Source organism: Gossypium arboreum, chromosome 9, assembly GCF_025698485.1.
Source record: "Gossypium arboreum isolate Shixiya-1 chromosome 9, ASM2569848v2, whole genome shotgun sequence".
Classification (NCBI taxonomy): domain Eukaryota; kingdom Viridiplantae; phylum Streptophyta; class Magnoliopsida; order Malvales; family Malvaceae; genus Gossypium; species Gossypium arboreum.
In genome coordinates, this window is record NC_069078.1 from 33,114,860 (window position 1) to 33,126,129 (window position 11,270).

General features: G+C 32.0%; 1 protein-coding gene and 1 pseudogene across 2 annotated transcripts; one reads left to right on the forward strand and one right to left on the reverse strand.

The window, feature by feature from the left end:
• The first annotated feature begins 2,233 nt into the window (after positions 1–2,233).
• LOC108476396 (heat shock cognate 70 kDa protein-like) lies at positions 2,234–3,095 on the forward strand (annotated as a pseudogene).
• A 1,859-nt stretch (positions 3,096–4,954) lies between these two features.
• On the reverse strand, positions 4,955–8,581 carry LOC108467926 (sec-independent protein translocase protein TATB, chloroplastic). Of its 2 annotated transcripts, none has more exons than XM_017768756.2 (6): positions 8,086–8,581; positions 7,874–7,995; positions 6,130–6,189; positions 5,871–6,039; positions 5,475–5,621; positions 4,955–5,383 (listed from the first exon to the last, which is right to left on the reverse strand). In XM_017768756.2, the coding sequence occupies exons 1-6, from the start codon at positions 8,303–8,305 to the stop codon at positions 5,283–5,285; spliced, it is 819 nt and encodes a 272-aa protein (XP_017624245.1). In that variant the 5' UTR covers positions 8,306–8,581; the 3' UTR covers positions 4,955–5,282. The 2 variants fall into 2 exon arrangements, with proteins under 2 accessions (XP_017624245.1, XP_052874688.1); XM_053018728.1 differs by having other exon boundaries at positions 6,130–6,216; positions 8,086–8,523.
• Between the last annotated feature and the right edge of the window lie 2,689 nt (positions 8,582–11,270).

An 11,270-nucleotide genomic window follows, 5' to 3' on the forward strand; every position in this document is an offset into this window, starting at 1 on the left:
CAACACTTTCAACATCAGGGGAACAATATTGAAATGAAAATGAATGAGCATTAACATGGATTTCATTTCACCCACTGGCGGTTTTCAAGACTCAGAGTAAACTGTCGACAACCGTTTTCGACATTGCAACCCCTTGTCGGGTCATTAACAGGTGGAGGGTGTGTCGAATGAGCATTATAGCTCCTCTCAAATGTTCCATACTGTAATGTTGGGGCTTTGGCAGCCCCTTATACTGTTTGAATCATCAGCAGTAAGCAGGGCAAGGCAAAAGCCAGTATTGCTTTGGTGAACTTGTCACCCTTCAATTTTTTGGGCAAAGCAAGTCTAGACTGCAAAAATCGAGAAATAAATAAAGTAAACACCAAAGTTAGACGAAATCTGGGAAGGCACAAGTGATAACGAGGGTGATTTCAAACTTCTTTAAGCTAAGTCTTGTCATCAATGTCAGATCTCTCAACATGTTTATGGGAAAACAAATGAAGGAAAAAAAAAGGGTTCTTAGATCTGAAGCAGAGTGATAATAGATTTTTTTTTCTATTCAGGCAAGGCCATACCCAAAGGAAGGAAGGAAGGCCCTAAAACAGCAAGTGAAAAGGTAAAAGAAGCTCCATCATACAAAAACAAAGAAAATTAAACCCCAAAACAAGGGCTTCAGCCATTGACTCATTCAACTAATGCGCTGATTAAACCTAACGAATGCTAATGGAACAGTAAACCTCTCACAGCCTCAAAAAACAAAGATAGGGATAACCCAGGCCTTAAACAAAAAGGATTGAGAAGAGATGTTAATAATTACCTTATGAAGTTGAGAGAGAGTGTTGCTCTTAATGGCATTGAATTTGAATATCAACATCTTCAAAGTAACTCTGTTAAGGGCTTTGAAAGTAAAAGATAAGAATATGAAGGAAAGATTTAACAATGGTGGGGAAAAGGGAGAGGGATGAGAGAGCAGTGATAGGGGATGGAAAATGACAGTTCCATTAAGTTTGTAACAGAAAAGTGTAGCTCCATTACGTCTGTAATGGAAAAGGATTAGTGGTGACTATTTTGTTATTTTTCAAAAATTGAGTGATTAAATTGAAACTTGAGTGATTATTTTGTTAGCCACCCCAAAATTGAGTGACTGTTAGTGCAATTTACCATTTTTAAAACTTATAAAAATTAAAATAAATTAACTTTTGTTTAATTTTTAATTTTAATTTCTCTTAAAACCCTAAAAATTTTTCTTTTTTTTCTCCAAGCCGTTTGTTTATTATCTTTTGTTTTATTCAGAGGCAGTGCCAGCCTCCGGGCTAGCTATCGCCCGCTTTTTTTCCCCTCCCACCAACTCTTTCTTTCTTTCTTCTTTTCATTCAATCCACATGTTTTCTCTCTTTTTTAGTTTGCAAATCTATTTTGTGGGTGTATTTGTTATCTTCAGAAGTTATGATGGATAGATGACGATGCTTGTCGTTCGTTAAAACTTCATTGACTACTAGTAGTTGTTTTGGAAAGTGAGTGGCTCTTCATCAGTTTCTTAATTTTTTTCTGTTTTGAGAATATTTTAGAATAATAAATGATTTCACAAGTCGATTTGGACTCGTGTTGTCTTAAGTTTTGTATTTTTTTTCTATTATTTAATAAGTCTTCAGTTTTAAAAATTTTTATCTGCTTTTGTAGCACTATTTTCAGTCTTGTTTATGTATGTGATTTTAGTTTTACAAGTGATTTTAAGGATGGTTTTATTACTCGATTCTTTTGTTGATTTTTTCTCTCCGCTTTGGACCATTTGAGGCTGATTTTTTTATTATGTTAAGTGCTTGTAACCACTCCAGATATGTCGTATTTGAGAAGTAACAAAGTCAATTGTCAACGTGTTAGAATATTTTATTGATGTTGAGGCTAAAGTTTTTACTGTGTTAATGAAGTTTGTCATTTCCCATCTACGACGAGTTTTTGTTATTTTTTTTCCCTAAATTATATAATTTCGTTAATAAATGAATGAGTTAATCAATTTACTTTTAAAAAAATTATAATTTCCCTTAAAAAGAGTGTCACGCCAAACGTTAACCGTAGTTAAAAAAGAAAAAAGCTTTCTCGTGTGTAATTTTCTGTTCGATTCATGTTTATAACATCTTGGTTTATGCCTTTGGGCTCCTTACGGTGGTTAAAAGAAAGTCATGCAGAGGTTAGACTCGCAATGGCTTTTCAACAATGTGCTCACTTTATCAACTCCTTAAACACCACATTAATCATGGCGTTGCCCTTAACGAAGACACAGTTGAGGAAGAAGAAGATCCATCGAAACCCAAGATTTAGGAGGCTCCAAGTACTGAGAATTTGGTTGCAAGATGTCCCAAGTGTGGAGAAATCGCTGCTGGGCTTGAACCGCATATAATGCAACCAATTATAGTGTTGAATTTGAAAAGCAAACACAGAAGCCAAAGAAAAGGAAGAGAAGCAAGAGAAAAGTACTTGGAGAGCTTGATTTGGGGTTCCATGGTAAAGTGACTTCTAAGTCTTCATTTTCTATGGTAACAGTTGAGCAGCCGATCTTACGTTGCTTTAACCGACACCGAGCGCCTTATTGGTGATGCTGCCAAAAACCAAATCGCTAAGAATCCCCAGAATACTATTTTGGACGCTAAACGCCTCATCGGTCATCGATTCTCCAACCCATCAGTGCAAAGCGATATGAAGCATTAGCCTTTCATGGCCGTTGCCGCCCCCGGTGATAAGCTATCACCGATGGTCGTCGTTACTTACAAGGGTAAAGAGAAGCAGTTCGCTGCTGAAGAAATTTCTTCCATGGTGCTGGTTATCAAGATCATGATAAAGAAGTGTTATTCCTAACACTGGTCAAGATGAAGAAGGTTGCCGAGGCTTATATGGGTGAAACCATGAAAAACGTTGTTATCACCGTGCCTGCTTATTTCAACGACTCGCATAGGCAGGGTACGAAAGATGCCGGATCCATTTCAAGGCTTAATGTTTTGACGATTATCAATGAACCAACGGCCGCCGTGATTGTGTATGGCTTGGACAAGGCATCGAGGTCCGATAAGAAGAACGTCTTGATTTTCGACCTGGAAGTGGCACCTTCGATGTTTCATTGAATTAAAAAAAACTAGTTAATTTAATTTAAACTTTGTAATTTTTAACAACTTTTACTATATTTTAATGAGTAATTATTTTTTCCAATGTCGTGAAAAAACTTTACAAATGAATTTAAGATAATGTCAAGTGTATTTTTTTTAATTGTTATACAGCCCGTGGAGTTTTTAAATTCCACAAAGTTAATGATTGTGAAAAAAAAAAGAAAATATATTGTCAGTATACTAAATGCTAACTCTATTTTTATTTTTTATTTATAAATTTTTATGATTTAAAATGTTTGGCATACAACCATCAAAGATTCCACAAGCAATGTTAGGAGATTGGTAAGTATCTTATAAGGGTATAATAAAATATTTAAAAAAAGATAGGTCAATTTTTTCTGTAGAAAAAAAATAAATAGAGCCAATTACAGTCAACCAAAAACAACATTAGAAATAGATAGCAGAGAAGAATTATCTAATCGAATTTGATTAACAACTCTAGTAGGAGCAATATCAAGCACATGGCCCAAACAGAAACTCTTTCATTTGACTAGTTAGGATATGGGGGGCAAAGTTTGCTTCTCTTGGAATTTGCTTAATGGCTACATGCCAATTACATCTACATAATTCTTGGATCCATAATATCAAATCTTTATTCGCCTTTCCTTTAAAAGCCCAATGAATATCTTTAATGGTCTCAGCGCAATTAGTCTCAATAATAATTTCCTTCCTGTTAAAGTCCTATTCAAGGTGAAAACCATTATAAATAGCCCAAAGTTTAGCTTGTTCAACACTGCATTTTCCAATATTTCTCCCAATTCTCCAAAGTCACCTACCATATTCATCTCTTGCCACTGCTATCAAAGTTGCGAAGCCTGAAGACGACAGATTGCGGGCACCATTGACATTTATTTTGATAGATCTAGTGTCAATCTTTTAAGGCTTCTTGTAAAATAAAAATACACTGTTAGTGTTCCAAATATTCACTATGTTTTTATATATAGTTCTAATTTTTTTAAAAATATTGAATTATGATGTCATAATGACATCAGCATTTTCATGTGTACCTATTTGAAAGTGCTACGAATCCCAAACTTAACACCATTAAAAAAAAAAAAAAAAACCTTAACTTAAAGAAAATTTAGGTAATAAAAAAAAATCATTAAAGTAGAGAAAAATGAAAAAATTAAGGGCCAAATGTATATTTGAGCCTACTCAAATTGAACCTAAGAAAAATTTAGGTACTAAATTAGAAAAAATGTCAAGTCGGTACCAAATTGATCCCAAAACACGTAAGTACCAAATTGAGCAACAAAAATGTTTATGTACCATTTTTGTAATATTCTAAAATTTTAAACATATTTTAAAAAAAATTATATATATTTTTCGCATTTATATAATTATTAGAAACTTTAGAATTTTTATATTTATAGCTTTTATATATATATATTTTTAAATTTTTGTTGTTTTCCTTTTAGTTTTTTGAATTATTTATATTTTACATAATTTTTAATAATGTTTTTATATAATATTTTAATTTAGATTTTTATGTATGTCATGTTACCGATTGACATGCATAAGGATACACCATATGATGCATCTCCTATTTTTTTTTTTTTAAGTGAAACAAAAATATTCAAGTAGCAAAGTATAAAAACAAGCATATGATCAGTTCATGCCAAATTCAAGCTGCTAACCGATGAAATTTTGCTCTTTTTAATTCTACCTCACCACCTAACGGTGAAGGTCCGTTTAATATTAAAAAGTGTGCTTTTAAAAAATTAATTTCCCCGCAACTTTATTTTGGGAAATTAAAAGAAATCATCAATATTGCAATCCAAAAAGTGTTCATATATTTGTCAATTGAGATTTTGGGATTTCATCAGAAAGGTTTTAGTTAAAATGCAGACAAACATCTCCAGAGTGAAGAGGAACAAAATGAGGATTTGACAATCACTAATCCAAAACATGGCACTCCTCCAATGAAAACATTGTCTTGAGATCAAATTAAGTTGTACAATTACTCTTGGTGACTACGTACAGGTAGCACATTTGCAAAGATCTAATATACAATGACTTGAACCAAAATTTAGATGAATAACAAAGGGGCAAAACGTGGTGTTTCTTTCCTTGCTTTATACCTTTCTGAGGAAGTTTCTAGTACCCTAATTAGAGGCTTCTCTACTATAAACATTCTATCTCCATTCACGGATTTCCCGTCTCGCTTTCTGGTTTCGTCTCGCTTTCTGGTTTCTGAGACGGAGGCATCGCAGCAGCAGCAGCAGTGGTAGTTTCTTTGGGAGTAGCTGTTATTGATTTTGCACAAATAACATCAAAGTGAGAAAGAGAAAGGCAATAGACAGAGAAATACAAAGAGAAAGAAGAAGAAGAACCAACCTTCATGTTGATTTTGGGATCCTAACTCGGTCTCGCTGGGAGAGGCGGTCTGGTCCTGCTGTTTGGATGCTGAAGCTTTTAGCTGTTCTTCTGTGATCTTTAAGTATTCTTCACTAGTATATGCTGCTTTTATGGATTGAGCACCATCTGCAGTAAAGCGACAGAATTTGCATGCTTCTTAAATTTCATTGGAATACACAAGGGGAATGGGATAAGGAATAAGGAAAGTTCCTACCACTAAGCCATAAAAAGCAGGATCAAACGCTATGCAGTAGCATTTAGTGCATGTTTCAGGGTAAGAGATCATAATAACGTAAGTGAGATTCAAAGGAAAAATCTTATAAGACAATTTCATGCCACTAATTAGCCGAAAATATAAGAATATTAAGCGCTTACCCGGGTCAGCATCACTACCAGTTTCCTCAGCACTGGTAACTGGTGAAGGTGTTAGGGGAGCATTACTTAGATAGGGACTGTTCCTATTCAGTGTATTTTGTGTTGAACTCGGCATTTCATCAAGACCAATCTCCCTTTCAAGGGTGCTCTTGAATTCCCTCGAAACTTCCTTCACAGACGATATAAAGGCGAAGAGTTCAGAAGGACAGAGTTATTACATGGTAAAGATATGAGTAAAACCAAAGGGTTCAGGCCCTACCTGAAGTTCTCTAATGGTGGGTTGAAACGCACGCAATGTTTTCCCCAGATTCCTAGCAACCTGCACTTTAATATGCCATTTGAGAGGCTGAGAGGATTTAACTTAAACAGAATATGATCCTAACTATAAAGGTTCTGTTTGATCATTTGATCAACATATTTAAAACTTGGTTTTCGCTTCCTCAAAAATTTCTACAGAATAATATATGAATGGTAAAAAGCATAATTGTATTCAACTAAAAAACGAATAAGCAGATCAATTGTGACAAAATTTAAACATAATTATCTTACATAAAAGGACAGTGACATATTTTGTACGTGAAAGACTTTTCTATAATTTTTTATTATTTAAAATAAGTAGCAAAAGTAACAATATAATGCAGCCTAAACATTAGCGACCACATTTTGCTAAACAGTGAGAATAGTCATTTATGGAAGGCATCAAAATGTCTGCCATGCACTTGTAAATAAATTCTTGATAAGTTCATAAGTATCACAATGCAGCTACTTTGTAAAGAATCAAAGCATCCAAGCACTTATATGTTTTATTTTAATGCCTTTATGGTACATCAGACATCATGGATACAGCATATTTAATAATTGATTATCAGACCTTATCACAATACCTAAGGAAATATTCTTTTAACTCTCCAGTCCTCACAAGTTAGATTCTTCTTGTCATATCGAGCCATTTAGTAAAATGTCAAGAGGGATCTGAGGTAAAAGACACAACACTTATTCTTAAAGATCTGGATCACTAAATACATCAAGGCATCATTAGAATGAGCCCTGAAAGGATAGGGGAGCTTAAGAGTTTAAAATAGGGTAATACAATGGAATGAATTGGACTTAAATGACAACAATGTTTCTGCATCAAGGGAAAAAAAATCATTATCTTGTCAAACAACACTACATTAATGCCTCGCTTGGTTACTAGTCTTATATATGAGGAAAATGCTTATTTATTACAGATGTAGTACAATAGTTAGATATAAACTAAAGAATAGTTAGTGCAATTTTAAACTTGAAATTAGAAAGGTGAGTAAAAACTGATAAAAAATAAGATTTCTTCAAAATAAGCGAAAAATTTTCCTTCTCTTTACCAAAATTAAGTCATGGGAATGGCTAAATATTACCAATTGAATTAAGTTATTGTTCACTCATATACTAAAAGAAGCTTAAAAACGAATAAAATAAGATTTCATCTCAATAAAAGGATTCTTTCTATATTTCATCTCAATAAAAGGATTCTTTCTATCATCTAAGATTATAATTTAAACCAACATTTCAATTCTTATATAAGACAAGAAACCATATCAATTTCAGTTTCAAGCAAAGCTAAGTATTGTCTATAAAATCCAACACTAAACCAGCAATAATTTTTCAGTTTCAACAATTTATCATACCAACTTCCCAGGCACTCCTTAGAAATTCTACCAATTTTTTTTGCTTCTTGTTGCTTAATTCATATTTGAAGCGTTGAATAGAGATTAATATTTTAAAATAGTTGCCACAAAGCCTACGTTTCCAAAGCTTAGGACCTATCTAAATCCAATACCCGCATAAAATTAGAAACTTGAACTGTACAAAGACATACATTACAAACATATGATAGACACAAACAGCCTGGAAAATCATCAAATGTTACAAACCATAAAAGGAGCAAGTGACAGGTTGGTGCTTATAATTGAAACAACATGCAAATGAGAATGACTTGTCCCTTAGCATATAAAGGCAGAACATACCTCAGCCAGACCCTTGGGACCAAACACCAACAAAGCAACTACCCCAATAACCAGAGCCTCAGGAGCTCCAACGCCAAACAAAGATGCATGCACCACCCTTCCTTTACATTTTCCTTTTTTTTCTGAAATTCAATAATCAAAATAAATGAATTGCATAGACAGCTTAAAAAGAGGAACCCAGACCAAAATAAAAAATAAAATAAAAAAGATACCTAATTTAAGAGATTTTGGTGAGATTGAAATGCCCAGATGCTTTAGACCACTCCATTGAGAAAAAAAGGATGGACCCAACTGAGGAAACCACGTGGAGAAACGGAAAGGAAAGGATTTGCGATGTGAAACTAAAGGAGAGAAGGAGAAAGTAGTGGACTTGGAGCTAACGGAAGGTGTGAATAAGAATGCGGAAGTTGAGACGGCCATAATTGTGGTCATTTGAAGAGATAGATAATTTTAGTGAGTTTAAGGAGAGCTTAGATTTTTCCGAGCATAGACATGGAATTGGGAGGGGACACCAAACCAAAGGTTATCTTGAAATGGGAAGATGTCTAAAAATGCAATATGTGGAAAATGATGGTCGAGGAGATTACGATACCAACATTACAGAGAAGCTTACTTTTGGAGCTCACTTGATCCGGATTCTGGAGATCTTATTGTAGGCTGAAATGGCCATTTCAATGTGGGTCGACACCTGACTCTCATGATCAGCCATCACCAAGTTCTGGGCTTGATTTGGGTAGTCAAATGCTGGCACATCATGTTTAAGATAGCCCAATTTTTTAGGGCTTCCCCACAATGTTTGATAAAAATGAGTTGCGTTCAGGTTTTTTTCTTCAATAACCTTTACCCTGAATTAATTGGTAATATTTTCAATCCGATTCTTATACTTTCTTTTTCTTTTTCATATTAATCTTACAAATAATATTTGATACACCGATGCCTACAAGTTTTATGTATCATCAATAAATAATAATATTATACCTCATTATTAAATAAAAAAAAGAGTGAATGACTTATAAATAATGTTGTGATTTTTTTAAAATTATTAAATAAATATAAAGATATAAAATTTTATTAAAATTTTATAAAAATAAATTTTATATAATTTTTTACTAAAGATAGATGTACAAAATGAACTTGAATAAATTGGGGCCAAAATTTATCTAAATTTGGAAATTTATTCTAAACGTATTTTAGCAACTACACGTGTATTCTAAAGTAAGTCTAAAAAAGTTTTCAGTTTTTATATTTTTGAATTTTGAATTTTGATGGGATGAACCTAGACTTGCATATGTCCAGGTTTATTTTAGATATGCATTTTAATTTTTTTTACCTTTTTAAATATGAATATACGATAATATATAATATAAATTATTAATTATATCAAATCATAGATTATAGGATTAGAAGTTTGTTAAGCCTAATTTCTGCCCGGGCTCAATCAAACCAACCCAAATTAAACACTCCACTAAACCAACCATTAACTCCATCACCCTACTAAACCATCCACTACCTCCATCACCCCCACACCCTACTAAACCATCCACTACCTCCATCACCCCCACTAACTCTATCACCCTACTTGTTATAAGTTGTAAAATTTGGCTATAAAAGCCATGGAAAAACTATTGTAAGAGGGGGAATTTTTTAGAGAATACACATACGAAATCAAAGAGAATACAAATTAGATTTTTAAGGTAACTTTTTATATTATTCAATTTTGTTTACTTTGGCGTTCACATTTTTTCTTTACACAAATGAAATAAGGGAAAAGAGAAGGAGTTTACCTCTAATTTTATTTCCTTTCTGATTTGGCCTCAAAGTTTCACTTTTAATTCAATTTAACCTCTTTTTTATTTTTGTTATTTTACTGTTAAATTAATTTATTTGAGCTTTATTCTCATTATTTTTATATTTGTTTTTATTATTTTCTATTAATTTAATTAATTTGAGTTATGTTTCATATTATTATATTATTTATTTATTATTATATATTTATTATGTAAATATATATATTTTTAAGCGAAGTTAATTATTTTAAATATAAATTTCTATTATACATAGACTTATTATATTATTTTTTATACCATTGTTTATTATCGGTTACCATTTTTATATCAAATTATTATTATTTACTATTTCTCACTATTACTAATTTAACATTGTTATTCCATTTTTTTTACTATTATCCCCATATTTAATGTTATCACAACATATTTTTTTATTATCATCATGTTTTTAATATTATTATTAATACTATTAGCACAATGTTTATTACATTATTGTATCACTACAGAAAATAGGGCTTTAGCGGCGTTTTATCAGAAAACGCCGCAAAAATTGTAAAACACAAAGCAATAGCGGAAACGCCGCTAAAAACTGAGCAATAGCGACGTTTTTTTGTTAAAACACCGCTAAAAACAGAGAAATAGCGGCGCTTTTGGTAAAACGCCGCTAAAAGATAGAGCATTAGCGGCGCTTTTGGTAAAACGCCGCTAAAAGACAGAGCATTAGCGGCGCTTTTGGTAAAGCGCCGCTAAAAGTCATATAACTCTTAAAATCTTAAACCCAAAAAAATCATAAGCACTACTTTATAACCCCTAAAATAGTAAATCCCTAAATCCTAACAAACCCTAAACACTAAACTATAACCCCTAAAACCCTAAACGCCGCAATAGGTGCATTTTTAGCGGCGCTAGGTTATAAACGCCGCTAATGTTAAATTATTTTGTTCAAAACTTCGTCGTTCAGCTGTCTTTTTTTTTTACCCACACCTGATACACTTAACATTTTCTCCATTTTTCCCCAGTTCTATTTCCCCCTTCTTCTTCATCCTAAATCCCTAAAGTATTATCACCTATTCCCAAATTCGACATCAATCCCTAACGAATTTAATAATAATAAAAAGTAATTTTAACAATTAAACTTAAATTCAGAAATTTGAAACATAGAGGAATTAAATTCTTAAGAATAGAAATATAATGACTAAATTTTAATTTTACTGAAAAGTACAAATACTTATCTCATATTTTAGCTTTTACAGATTAAGTGGTTTAGTATTCAATTTGTTAAAGTATGTTAAGAGAATTACTTTTTCTTTTTAAGATTTAACACTCCTATGCGAGAAGATATTATTTAACTCGATATTAATTAAAAGTTTATATAAAAATTAATTTAAAAGTCTATATAAAATTTAATTGTTATTTTGGTTATAATCATAAAGTTAATTGTGTTTCAATTTTATTATAGAAAATATTTGTTAAAAATGAAAAAATTAAAATACTATTATTTAAAATAATTTTAAAGTTTTTGGGTATATGACTTATTGTTTTTAATTTATATATTAAATAAATTCTTATATAATAGTAAAAGAGATAGTCTTAATTAATTTTAAAATATT

What these genes read in the sequence shown, in the direction of transcription:
- LOC108467926 (XM_053018728.1), bottom strand. Translation starts at nt 8,305, where the DNA reads ATGACCACAATTATGGCCGTCTCAACTTCCGCATTCTTATTCACACCT. An exon ending in CCACCATTAGAGAACTTCAG is followed by an intron (nt 6,040 to 6,129) that starts GTAGGGCCTGAA and finishes TCGTCTGTGAAG; the next exon opens with GAAGTTTCGAGGGAATTCAA. An exon ending in ATCCCAAAATCAACATGAAG is followed by an intron (nt 5,384 to 5,474) that starts GTTGGTTCTTCT and finishes AATCAATAACAG; the next exon opens with CTACTCCCAAAGAAACTACC.